This window comes from Pseudonaja textilis, chromosome 1 (assembly GCF_049901715.1).
Source record: "Pseudonaja textilis isolate UNSWEBS1 chromosome 1, rPseTex1.2, whole genome shotgun sequence".
Classification (NCBI taxonomy): domain Eukaryota; kingdom Metazoa; phylum Chordata; class Lepidosauria; order Squamata; family Elapidae; genus Pseudonaja; species Pseudonaja textilis.
In genome coordinates, this window is record NC_141990.1 from 270,730,659 (window position 1) to 270,744,951 (window position 14,293).

The 14,293-nt window shown below is 39.0% G+C and overlaps 1 protein-coding gene across 4 annotated transcripts in view; it reads right to left on the reverse strand.

Moving 5' to 3' along the window:
- Positions 1–14,293, reverse strand: part of MAPKBP1 (mitogen-activated protein kinase binding protein 1) — a 135,219-nt gene that overhangs the window by 89,864 nt on the left and 31,062 nt on the right. For all 4 annotated transcript variants that reach the window (XM_087921788.1, XM_026709745.2, XM_087921787.1 and 1 more), the window contains exon 3: positions 4,828–4,919. In XM_087921788.1, coding sequence (XP_087777914.1) covers positions 4,828–4,919 — 92 coding nt within the window. The remainder of the gene's footprint in view (positions 1–4,827; positions 4,920–14,293) is intronic.

The following is a 14,293-nucleotide window of genomic DNA, read 5'->3' on the forward strand; positions in this document are numbered from 1 at the left end:
ATATGCAAGAACTATAAGGAAGGCATCCATGTGGTGTCAAGCATACTGTGCACTGCTCCAGTCAGCAAAATACATATTACTCCAAGAACAAGCAATCCAGCAAATTGTATTCACCACTGCAGAAAGAAAACTCCACAGTCAGTGTAACAACAGTGCCAAGGAGATTTCTGCAGCCTGCCAAGAAGGTATAAATTCTTTGTGAATATGAGAAAACAAACTGACCCTGCAATTCAGTTAGGGCAACAAACTATTTGTCTTTTTATGTCTTGGCAGTGGCTATGCCCCCAGCAACATAAAACAGCCCACCATAATGAATAAGTAACTATTTAGCCAAATCACATTGCAGAGTTTTATCAACCATCATCCCTTTATCCAAATTTAGAAAGTTGATTTATGTATTTGTTAGACTTACACTTTGGCATTACCAGTTAGGCAGAATTTAATATTATTCTAATGGGAGATTAGGAAGAAACTAGTTTTGTTTTTGCTCGTCACCAAGACATACAAGATTCTGCTAAAAAGTTCAGAGAAATTTCCTTTTTCTCAGCTCCCTCTATTTTTCTGGGAATGCCAAAGATTCCTAAAGATTCCTGCAGTTTCTCAAGCTTCATTAAAATGTCCTTAGCTGGCACAGAACATTGGATAACATCTTCCCAAATAATTTCCTTATCAAGTGGAAACCAAACAATTTCTGCTTTTAGAGACTGTGGGCATGACAAACAAGTTCATCTGGCAGGAGAAAATAAAAACACCATTAATTCTTTAAAGCTGCAACCCTGAGGTCTAATACTCCAAAGCTTTGGGTGTGGCTCTCAGAGCCCCTCTGAAAGTTGTTACTGAGATAAAATTTTCATTTGCCCAAAGTGGAGGCTTCTTTAATACATGGAAGTAATCCTATTAACTAGATTTTTGTCCCTCCCAGTTAAAGTCAACTAATTCTAACTTTTCTCTTATTCCCACGCCTGGCACACACCTACCAAAGCCTTGTGGTCCTTTGAATCCACATTCTGATTCGACTGTTGTTCTCCCACAGCTTACAATAATTGAGTGATTGCACTGTCCATTAAATGCATGGTTCTATATTTTCACTGACTTTCATTAACAATCTTTTTAAAACCCATTCTGAGTTCTGCTATTGTGCTATTAAGCATACACAATCATAGTGGCATTTTTTTAAAAAAAAACAGGGTATGTGTAATCAAAATCAGCCTTCCTGGACTTAAGACATTGTTGCTAAGCAGTGGTGGGATTCAAATATTTTTACCACCGGTTCGGTGGGCATGGCACTTTGCGTGCACGGGCGCACCAAACACGCACTTTGAGCGGGCGCAGAAGTGTTCCAACTCACCCTCTGTAAGCCTGCACTCTCCCTGTTGCTTCAGCAGCTGCCGCGCAGCACTCTGCTGTGCCGCGCAAAGCAGCTGTGCTTTAAAAGCAGGGAATAAAGGTGAGTATGTGAGCCCAGGCAGGCGGGTGGGCCCAACAGCAGAGCGGCAGAGAGAAGCAGTTTGGTCTGCTGCTCATTGACGCCACCGGCTCGGCATAACCGGGCCAAACCGGTAGAATACCACCACTGTTGCTGAGGATATCAGGTGTCATTGTAACATTTTATTGGACAAACAGCAAAGAGCAATATGTGGCGAGCTATAGAACACAGAGAATGTAGCATGACAGCTACATAAAACCATCATTCTGCAGCAAAACCAACATCATCTAAGCCACCAAGAGTCACCTTGGGATGAGGTGGGTGGTAAACAAATTTAATAAATAGATAATACCACCACACACAAATCAACCTCAAGGGACATTAAACATCTCTTCAAAGCAATGCTTAGTTTTTTAACATCCTACATTTGGAAGAGGGTGTCAACCTTTCAAACTGAATCCAGTTTAGGAAACAGATTCCACAAGAAGACTGAGATAGGTTGCGTGAACAGAATATTGCAAGTTTTCTGGTATTTTCTTTTCTCTCCCCGTAAGTCCTCCCGACTTACAGAGGAACTACCTTGAGTATCTTTCCAATACAGCCTTCCCAGGGCTCAAGGAATGCTTCTCCTCCTTTTATTTTCTGAATATTTCGGTCAATATCATCTCCATGGTGTCAGGGCTCCAGTAGTGACCCCCATTTAAATCATGAGTCTCTATCCTGAATTTCAAATATTTCGGTGCATATCACGAGTATTTTGGGACATAGCGAAGAGGGAGGGAAAGAGATGACTCCAGCAGGCAAGTTCTGTAATTTTGTATTGTCGCCTAGCCTCTTCAATTTAATTTTGCTGCAAGCTTCTGGCCCATTTGTCCAGCAAATATCCATCTATACCTCGATAATTCTTTTCCTTTTTACCAGCCAGGAAGTCTAAACTTACATCATTGCCTCCAAATCCCAAAATTCAAGACTTATATACCAGTTCAAATGTTGATGAGGGACACCAGACTTTAAGAAGTGGCAGAATATCACAGCAGGTAAAATGTTATCTTCAACCCACGGTAACCTGGGATGAACAGCCTTCTCCAATCCAATGCTTTCCAGAAAACGCTTAGCTAATACAACTCTCATCATCCCCAACTACGTGGCTAATCTAGCATTTAGAAGTATATCCAGATTTCACCATACACGCCTCCCATCTTAGTGTCCCCCTCCTTTTTTATATGCAATTATACATTCTAAAGATTTTACAGCCTCTTTTCTGAAGGAAAACATCTCTTCTAGTTTATCAGAGTCTCAGCAAACTGTAGACAAGAGCTCAGGGACAAAAGCTGCTTTCAAGGATAGCACAACCAAGCAATGAGAAGAATTATTGCTATTCTTCCCTTCTCTATAGGCTCACTGTGGCCAAACCAACAGCCTTCTAAAACTGGCTCCAATTTATTTTCTTCTTGTTTGAAATTAGAATCACCCACTGACATTAGCAAAATGAAATGTTAAAACAAGGTAAAAATATTCACTGCACTCCTCAGTCACTGCAGTTTGAAATTGCAGGACTTCCTGGCCCATGTCAGCTTTTTCAAGATGCTTGCTTACAGCTCCTAATTTGGATCTCCGCCCATCGTTCTTCTTAGCCATTTCACTCTGTTTGCACAGAGAGACAGAGTATGTTAGGCCCATGCAAAGAAGAGAGGGGGGCTCCAAAGAAAAACAACCAGAGCTTTTTTCTAAGCCTTTCCAAAACAGCATTCAGCCATCTTTTGCTGAGGGGGAGAGTGGAAATGTTTATTTATTTATTTTGTAGTGGGACTACACTACTCGGATTATTAGTAAAATCAGAGCAATAGCTACAGCCCTAAGATTGGGCTAGGAGGCAATTGCGAACACAGCAGTAACATCACCAAAGATACTGAAACCAAAATATGAGGCCTTTTTGTCATTTTTATTGTATTTCTTTTTTAAAGGAAAAAAGATATATTAAACCTGGCAAGGTTTATTGCACTGGTTTTCTTTCTTTGGTGGAAAAATAGAATTAGATTAAAAAATGTGCTGCTGAATTTCCATTTTCAAGATTGGGGGAATCTTCTGGCATCACAAAAAGCAAATAGCGCTGTGGATAAGGATGATGTGGTCCAAGAACGTTGGAGCTAATAATTTGAATCCATTGTTTCAAACCATTATTTTGATCTCTGTGAATACATGTATAAAGCCTAACTGAAAATTATGTCAAATCCAGTGGTGATTAGTCACCATTTGAAGCATCTTTATTGGCATCCAGGAAAATCCAAAGCACATTGCTTACTAATACTTGCTTCCAGAATATGATGGAAGGGTTCCACTCACTGAATTTATCCACCAATTAGGTAATTATTTTGGCCCATTTAAGAAATACTGCAAAGAACAATTTAATCCCAGGACTAATATTACAACATAGAACAACTATTCATGCAAGAGGAACTTTGGATCATAAATCTTCACACCACACAGCTATTTCCCCTTCTAAAAGGGCAACTCCAGGTTCATGAGGAATTCAGATTCATATTTTTCTGACTTTTGTTTAACCTTCTGTTTAAAAAAAAAAACACCTTAGGAGAAAACAAGAAGAGGAACCTCAAAACAATAGCAATAGCACTTAGACTTATATACCACCCTGCAGTGTTTTAAGAGTTGTTTACAGAGTCAGCCTATTGCCCCCAAGAATCTGGGTTCTCATTTTACTGACCTCGGAAGAATGGAAGGCTGAGTCAACCTTGAGCCTGGTCCAGATCGAACTCCAGGCTGTGGGCAAAGTTTGCCTGCAATATTGCCTTCTAACAACTGTTCCACCAAAGAAAGATGGTCAGTGCAATAACCTTACCAGGATTAATATACTGTGGAACCTCAGGTCGTGAACACTTCTGTTTGTGACCAAATCAGGTGATGACCAGAATTTTCAGAACAGTATTGCTTCTGGTCATGAACAGATCTTCGGGTGGCAACCAAGCAAACACAAAAATCGCCACGGCAATTTTCCCTGCCTCAGCGATTTCCCCTTCAGTGCTTTGGGGGGGGTGTTGGTCCACACATGCACAGAAGGTCATGCTTCCGGTCACGACCAAATCGGGTCATGACCGTAGTCCGGAATGGATTACAGTTGCGACCCGAGGTTCCACTGTATCTCTTTTCTTTTAAAAAGAAATCTCAAGAAAATGACAAAAAAAAAAAAGATTTCATTAGTGATGACAAATGAAGAATATAAGAATTTTATTCCCTCTGGAAATAATTTAACATTTCTTATGTATCATAATTGGAATGAATTTAGGAGAACATTTCAAAAAGTCTCACTCTACTACATGACATGTTTGGCAGACTTTATCTCTAAGCAGTCTTGCAGTCTTTAAAGAGTGCCTTTAACAACTTACCCAGCTGGATAAGCAATGAGACCATTCTTAGGATCGCAGGCCAATCCTCTGCCTCCAGAGACAGTGATTCCCAGCACTTTTTCTAAAGTCACCTAGTTTAAAAAGAAAACAAAAAATGATTAATATATAGCTTTGACATCCTGTACAACTGCATATGCTAAACTTTCCTCGTTTTATGCATCAGTTTATTTGATGTATTATTTCTCTCATGGAGATCAGATGACATTCAAAAATCTGCTTTAAAAAGCTATCAAATATTTGAACTTTCTTAACTTGATGAGGACAGCAAGAGTGTTCTTGTTCTTCTTTTAAAAAAACAAAACTTCTCCATAGCAACTGTAAAGAAGCCATTTTGAAAATTGCTTCCAAAAATGAAACCAACAAGGAGGCAATCAGCTGAAAGCCTGGGCAGAAGCATAGGCCGCCCTTGTCCCTGCCAAGATCTTTTCAAGCATCTGGGACCATCTGTAGATATTTGCAGATATTTGTAAAATTCCTTCAGCAACACTGAATGGGATTTTTAAAAGAAACAATATTAAAATCTCTCCAGAGCTTTCCAGAAGACAAGGATAGATTTCAAACCTCTTAAAGAAGAAAATATACTCTCATCATTTAAGTCGTTAGGGGTTGGACAGTTCTTCAGTTCATTGCATTTAACCTAAAATGAAGTAAGATTTTTCTTTGTAAAGATATTATGAATGTATTATCAATTTAAGTTATTTTGTGGCAATTCCACAATGGTTAAGCCAATTGACACCCCAAATATGAAGCAAAGGTTTGAACTTAACAGAATAATAGAGTTGGAAGGGACCTTAGAGGTTTCTAGTCCAACCCCTGCTCAAGCAGGAAAACTTCGTCCAGTCTTTTTAAAAAACCTCCAGTGTAGGAACACCCACAGCTTCTGGAAGCAAGTTGTTCCACTGATATAACTGTTCTTCAATGAATGACCCAATCTGCTTGTTGTTCCCCACAGTCCTAATGAGCTATTCTGCTTTCTGACTTCCACCTATTAAAAAGTAGCAACGTAGCTGAAGAACAGGTACCATTTCATAGAAAATTCAAAAAAACCCAAGACCCACACACCAAAAGAACATACTGATGATTACATTTGACAAGAATTCTTTGCAAAGTATTTTGGTATGACTGAAGCACACTCATCAAAGCATTAAAGCAGACACATTTTCATTCAACGTCTCCAAGAGCCATCTTTAGCTGTGTGTACATTTGGTATGGAAACACTTTACTACAACTGGTGGTCCCAGCTGAAGTGCTATCTGGGTTTACACACACATGGCAAACAACCACGGGAACTAGGGAAAGCAATCATGTGATTGTCACAAAAGGCGCAACTACTTTAACTCTTTGGCTAATGGTTCCTTCATCCAAGCACAGCTTTTTTCAAATGCATTGGGAGCCCTTTTACTGGTATTCTCTTAACTCGAGTGGCTCTGCAAGTGGAAGTCTTCCCCTAGGGTAGCACCACAATATCAATGCCAACACAACATCTGCTCTTTCTACAAATCAACTGAAGTTTTTATTTATTTATTGTACAACCATTGTTTGTGTAAGATCATTAACTTTGCCAATCAATGACTTTACTGGGCTGAATGTCAACTCTTCTGTTTAAGAGTTAAAATCACTGATGGTATCTTCTGTCCCGGCTCCAAAAACCCTACAGTGAACTCAGTTAGCCATCCTCCAAAGACTCTAGGCTTCTTGAAAAGCTCCCACAAGAAGTCTGGTAAGCAGCTTCAGGGCACACCTAAAAAAACTCCTGTGGGAGCAGATCACCCATATTTAGTCACAGAGATGATTTGTTAAAACAGGCTTTCCCATTTGTAAAATAATTGTTGCTCGCAGGGATATTTCTTAAGTGCTTCTTTCATTAAGTGCTTCTTTCAGCTAGCCCAGCTCTAGGACCAAACTAGAAGTCTAAGAATAAAAAAGATTCATAACTATCACCAACCTTCCCACCGCATCCCCTTCACGGCATTTAGTTCAAAAAAAAATTTTGTACCACATGCCTTAAAATGAGAATGAAGAAGACACAAAACGAAAACGCTGCCTTTTTGCTTATTTTTTAGTGCACATTATTTTTCTGGAGAATGCATTCATATCTATTAGGTAGCAGAACACAAGAGAATTTAACTCGACGTTGCTGCTTAAAAATGTTCTCTTTGCTTTTCAAAAAAGCACTACCTCATCCACCACTTTTAGCCAAGAAAATATAATGGGCGGGAGCTCAGATTTGTACAGCATTTTGTTTGACACAGCTGAAATTGTTACTAAGGTTGCATAAGGTGGGTTGTTCTAAACCGGCTTTTCTGAACAAGGGTTCTTCAAGAGATTGGAATGGGGGGGGTTGAAAATAAATATCATTTTTTGGAACTGAGAGAGTTGATATCCTTTGTGGGGAAGGGACACCAAACAAAAAGAGTAAGTTGGCCAAACTAAAAGATCCACAGGAAAAAAGATATTCTCAACTCAAAAGAGAACTGTTATTACTGGATAACCTACAACATTGACTATGATAACATACAGTGATCTGTAGATTTAATCAACTTATGCATTATTTTCAAGGCTTCCCTCCAGGGTAAAAAGATTGGAAAAAGCTGCTGTAATTGATGTGTTGGGACTCACAGCCAGTAGGCTGCCCAGCCCAACTCAGGAACTTTAAAAATGAATGTGTTGCAAATGTTTCAGAGATTTCCCCAAGGTGTAGAATAGATCAGATGATGCTGACACTGACTGTCAATAACTTGAAATTTTAGTTTCTAAATTTATTCTGTTTTGTTGTTATCCATGCCTTCCATGGACTTGCTGCTGAATGAAAAAAAATAGACAAAGATACAAATTCTAAAAGACAAACAAAATAGAATAGGACCCAACTGATTGCTGCAAAAACTATATCCAGTAAAACAAGAAGACATGAGTTTTCTTCTCAAGTAGGTTCTCTACTACACAAGGAAAAAGTAATTCCTACATATTTAAAGATATAATCAATGGGAGTATTCTTTGGGAAGCAAAGGGCCGTTATAATGGAGCCATATCATAACCCAGGAGTTGCTGGGTGTTTTCAGAATGTCACCAGCTTTTATAGACAGGCATTTTATACTAGGCTAATCAATAAATTGTTAAGATTTATAATGTATGTATGTTCCCTAACTGGACAACAAGAACAATAACTGTGAATAAGACATACAATATGGGGCAATTAATAATCTAACTCCTTGATTCCAAAGTAAGAATACTATGTCTTTTACATTCAGAAAATCATTTGGTTGTCCTCCTCCATATTAACATATAGAAAAAAAACCCAAACGCTTAGTCATTATTGACAGTATAAAAAACAAAAGTATTTTTTATTGACAAGGATTAATGTCATGCTAGTTATGGGCTGATGATGAGGATAACCCAGCAGTTTAAAGATTCTGTCCATGTCAATCTCTTGAATTTATGAAACATAATTGTTGCATTACAACTTCTATAAAGAAGCCAGAGAAAGTTTCCCACAATGGAAGAATAGCTGGAAAAACTGAGGGGACTAGCAGAGATGGCCAAATTAATCTAATATCATTTCTATTGGAATCCACTTTTGTATTTTATGCATGAGATAGAAAGAAATGAAATTTTGATTTTGGGATTTGTTGATTAGACAGGTTTACTGTTATAGAAATAGCTAATACAACTTAACTATGCAAAAGTAAAAAGATCTGGCCCGTGGGATGCTTAGATCTAGCTGTGAGGTCACCCTGGAAACAGAGAAGGACTGGCCTGCAGTACTATGCCAGCAAAAATAGAGCTCACGAGGGCCATGGGCGGCCTTCCCAAGCTCCATTTTCACTGGCAGAGGGTTGCAAGAGGCCTTTGCAGGTGAAAACAGAGCTCAGGAGCCTGTTTTTGCAGGCAGAGTTCTCAGGCCACCACAAGTCCCCTGACACAATTGACATTGAGCTAGCCATGCCCACCCTGGCCACACCCACCTCGGCCTCCCCAAGGTCAAACACAAACGTAAGACGGCCTTCAGTGTAATTGAATTTGATACCCCTGGTCTAAAGGCTTTGAGGTTGTGGATCGAGATGAACAGAACAGGATATCGACCCTTGCAAGAGCTAGCTATGTTTGTGGGAGCTTCTGGATCTGAACATTTGTCTCTGAGTAAGGTAAGAAATGACACACAATTGGACATCTTCTTGGGCTCTCAGGTTCAGTACACATTAAGTGAGCCTCACTATATGGTTGGACAATATATGTTTTCTGATGATTACAGCTGCAACATGAGGATGGTTGGTCACATAATTGGCAGATATTTAGATTGGATTTTGAATTTTTGTCCACCTATCAAGTCCTTCCCAAGGATCTGGGATAAGCAAATGTTTGTATTTATTTGGTTAAATGTATCATCGCAGGATATGTTCCAAGTTTTTTATTATTATTATGGAGGGAAGTGTTGTTAGCATCCTAGAGTCACAGTTGTGTAATCAGCGGCTATAAAAAATGCTTACATAAATAAAAAAATGTAGTTGGTAGAGATCTGATGTGATGAAGCTTCACAATATACCTTATATACTTACAATGTCAGAATTGGACTGATTTATAATTTCAACCACAACCTTCTAAAAATTTATTTGTATTTATTAAATTTTATATCGCCAATCACCCCAATAAGGTGACTCTGACTCTTGAGTGGGAAGGAAAAAAGAATATCCTTGTTTATGCTTCCTCCATAGCAACTGAAAATCGTAAAACTTGTGGATCAAGTCACAATACAGAAAACAGTACAGGGAGAAATTCATTGTCAGAATATATATATATATATCTTGAGGTTGCTTTGCAACAATAAAAAAACCTCAACCTATCACACCTAGCATTGTTGGACTTCATAAGATGCATTCAGTACAGAGTAATTACAGGCGGCTGCTGTACTTAGAAAACGTTTGAACATTTCCAATGCATGGGCTTCATTCTAAGATTTTATAATGCACTTCAGATATATCCCATTTGAGCTAAATTTAAGATGCTGGAAGAGCTGATTCTTACCAGGTTTTTGATCACTATTGTATTTTTAAGGGATGTGAAAACAAAAATCTGAAAAGGAGGTTAAAAGCTAAGGAATTTATGACTTTATTGAATAAACAATACAGTTTCTCCTTATGCTGAACTTCCAGAGGCTTTCCAGTTTAACTCCCATTAGCATCAGCTACCATGACAAAAGAAAGGAATTACAATTTATAGGCAAAAACAGACCATTCCCTCTTTTCAATCATTCTCTCTTTCTCTCTCTCCATTCCTCCTTCTTTTTGGTATTCAACTTAGAACAACTTCATTTTGCAATATCTTGAACACACTTATTACTTCAAAATGGGTTGCTGTTTTTTGTTGTTGTTACTTCATGTAAAGCGGGGGTGTCAAACTCACTCAAGGCATAGAACTGGCCTATGAAGACACCCGGGAAACAGCGAAGAACCGGGCCGTGGTGCCTCTGCTCGGGAGGCCATTTTCGCTGGCAGAGCACTCAGGCCATCACGGGCACCCCCAGCACAAGTGACAATGTGCTGGCTACACCCATCCCAAGATCAAACTCAACCCTGATGCAGCCCTCAGTGAAATCAAGCTTGACACCCCTGATGTAAAGCCGTCTTGTTAAGTCAGTTTTATGATGGAGGTTTTAAAACTAGAACATACTATAATTTAAGCAGGCAATTGTTTAAGTGATCTAATAATAGTACCAGAAGTACATTAACAACATAAACAAAAGATGTGTCTACCTTGGGCTATCATTTGATCAAATAGGTTTGACGCAAGTATATTATACAATAAATGTGTGAAGATGGTATCAATTAATTGCTTGGGAAATTGTTGTAAACCAGATCACAGTATTTATTTATCTAACCTGAATATTTCAGAGGTCAGCCTGTTCTCCAGATCTCAAGAGGAGAAATGTTGTATCATGTGTTCCCAAAAATCTCTAGACAGCAGATCCTAGGAGATGAATTAAACAACTCTTTTCTCCAACTGAAAATACCACACTTCCATCCTAAACTCTGTAACTGCTTTTAAATCAAAGCAGACTCAAAGCAGTTGTGTCTTTCTGGCAAACAAGGAGGTCAGTGCTTCTCATAAAATCTGTATTCTGGGCCTGTAGGAAAAATCAGATGTAAGCTAGCTTCTTAGGAATAATAATCATGAAATATAAATCTTCCTCATTTCTCAAGTGGTTAAAATGTTAGTAGATAGGTGGCTTATAAATGTTTGTTAATGTTGTGATTCCTTCAGCCAAGTGACTAAAAATCATCAGGCTGAATCAATAATCAATCCCCTCAGTATGAAGCATTCACAATGCGAATCCTTAATCAGACTAAATATCAGCATTTTGACCGCTTTGAACGTAATGAACTGGCTGTGCCAAAACTTGGCTGTGGTAATGTGTACTAGCAATGTGAGTTATGTCCCTTGCTTTGTTTATGAGACACATAAACACTCCTAAAATTATTTTCCTCTGCAAGTGTGATTCAGACTATAACTCTGTGATCACTTACCTTGAAAGGAAATATGCTGTGAACATGCTGGAAAATGTCAATCACAAAGCCAGAGTCCATTTTACAATTTCATGTGCAAATATTGGAGGTGGGGCATTTCTAATGGAACTCTCTGAATGAAACCTTTCATTTTGCTGAGAGTGCATCTGGCACAAAGGGCCAGACTCCAATATACTACTTTGGACATATGGTGTGAAAGGCTAGCTCTCTGGAGAAAGGTTTTAATAATTAGAAAAGTGGATGGAAAGAGAAGAAAATGACTAGCAACAAGATGGATGAATTCAATTACAGTGGCATTGAAAGTGCATTGGAAGAGCTTGAATTATCAGATAAGGGACATATCATCATGGAGACAATCTATGTCAGGGGTGTCCAACCTTGGCAACTTTAAGACTTGTGGACTTCAACTCCCAGAATTCCTCAGCCAGCTTTGCTTTGCTGGCTGAGGAATTCTGGGAGTTGAAGTCCACAAGTCTTAAAGTTGCCACGGTTGGACACCCCTGATCTATGTGATCAATAACAACTTGCACATAATGCTCAATATTATCAATCAACATAGTACATATGTTGACCTGAAGAGAAAAGGACAATAATCAAAAGCAAGAAGCCTACTGGAAATGATTAATGAGAAGAATATTTCCAGTTAAGAAATCACAAACCAAAATTTTGGATTCAATTGAAGGAAGAGAAAAAAGGAAGCATCTGGGGGAGTTCAAAGAAAGCCTAAAGCAAAATTCCTCTGAGTAATGTTCACTCATTTTATTATAAAAAAATGTTTTTTTTTCAAGGTTAATAAGGAGATCGTGATTTATTACTGTTAGTCATTCTTTAATTATGAAACCATCTTTTCCCTCTACTTATATTTCTCCAGAATAGTAGTGTGAATAAACTGCACAACAATTACACTTTACACATTAAAATAATGTGCAATGCCATGCCACGAGCAAGCAGAAGTGGCCTTCCCATACATGGAAAAAAGTAAAATAAAGCATCCACCTAGTGCTTATTTTGGGGCCCAAAAGAAAATAAGACCAGGGAAATACTGGTAGTACTGCTGCTCTGAATTCTTGTAAGCTCATGCTTATCAAAGATAGTATCTAGCTATTTTTAATTCTGCCAATCTCCATTTTTAACTGCCTGATATTTTTCTAAGCATCAGGAAAAGATGCTTTCCAAAGAGACTCATTTCCACATCATCTTTTCAAACTTTTTAAGATTTAACCCTTCATTAGCATTTCCAGTGAGCTGTCTGGTTTTGTTGCACATCCAGTATTGAACAAATTGTTCTTCTTGTCCAAAGTACTCTCAACAAATGTCTCCAGCACCACAGTTCAGATGCATTATTTTTATCTTTATTCAGCTTTTCTGACTGTCCAGCTTTCAGAGCTATACATTACACTTGGGAAGTTCAAGTCAATTGGATGTCTGTACTCTACAATATTTTTTTTATATTTGTCCTTCTCCCAAAAACAGATAAAGCTTGATGTTTATTTTTTCTTTCTTTCTTTCTTTCTTTCTTTCTTTCTTTCTTTCTTTCTTTCTTTCTTTCTTTCTTTCTTTCTTTTTCTTTCTTTCTTTCTTTCTTTCTTTCTTTCTTTCTTTCTTTCTTTCTTTCTTTTTCTTTCTTTCTTTCTTTCTTTCTTTATTAGAATTGACAAACAAAAATGAGAACAAGAATAAAAGAATAAAAATACAATGACAGGGACGATAGGCACATTATGCACACTCCCTCTATATCATAGGTACAGTCACCATCCAAGTAGATCAGTGGTTCCCAAACTTTTTCAGTCCACTACCCCCTTGGTGCTACAAACTCATCCTTGGTGCCCCCCACCCAGAGGTGGGACTCAAATTTCTGTGGGCATGGCCAAATTTGAGGGTGTGGCTTGCTGGCCACGTGACTGGGTGGGCGTGGCTTGCTGGTCACGTGACTGGCTGGCGTGGCTTGCTGGCTGGGTGTGGCTTGCTGGTCACATGACTGTGTAGGTGTGTTTTGGTGATCATGTGACTGGGTGGGCGTGCCCAGGTGACTGGCAAACCAAATACAAGTGGTCCTCACTTAATAGCCGGTTGTTTAGCAAGTGTTCTAATTTTTGACTGGCCTCCCCAGAACTACTTGACCTGTTTTTGGAGTTTTGACAGCCATGCACACACATACACACACATACACACACTTTCCCTTCTAACCCTGTTGGAGCAGGTCATTGGACTAGAATCGGCAAAGCATCTCTGCTTAGATTCTAGTAGTGAATAGAATCTAATCAGAGATGCTTTGCCAATTCTTGATGATTTGTTTTATTTGTATTTCTTTATTTTATGTTGCTGAATTGCATTGACATGTGTGTCCCTTCTTGTGCACAACCCAGAAGCTTTTGTGATTCTTTGCAGCAAAAATTACCGACCTCTGGCTTTGCTCTACTTTTCAAACGTGCCACCACTGCCGTGTTCTAGGTGCCGACCCCACAGGCCCACCCCATTGAGCCCGCTGCACCAGAGGGACCTGCCCAAGCAAGTCCAAGCAGAGCAATGCACCAAGTCAATGGGGTGAACCTGAGAGAGGGAAAGAAAGAGAGAGAAAAGAGAGAGAAAGAAAGAGAGAAGGAAGAAAAGAAAGAGAAAAGGGAAAGAAAGAAAAAGGGACAGAGAAAGAGGGGGGGGATGGAAGGAAGGGAAGAAAGAAAAAATAAAGGAGGGAGGGAGGGAGGCAGGGAGGAGAAAGATAATGAGATATTCTAGTCCAATCACCTGCTCCAGCAGGGTTGGAAGGGAGTCTATGTGTGTGTGTTCTCCTTGTAATTTACCAGTACATTTTGGTTTTGCCTTCTTCAGAATTGGCACTGTAATACATTGGGGAAAAGTATTTTTTTAGGGTGGAGATCTGGTCCAATGGATCCTGTTTAAAGCCTCAACAAAATGTGAGAGCTTCC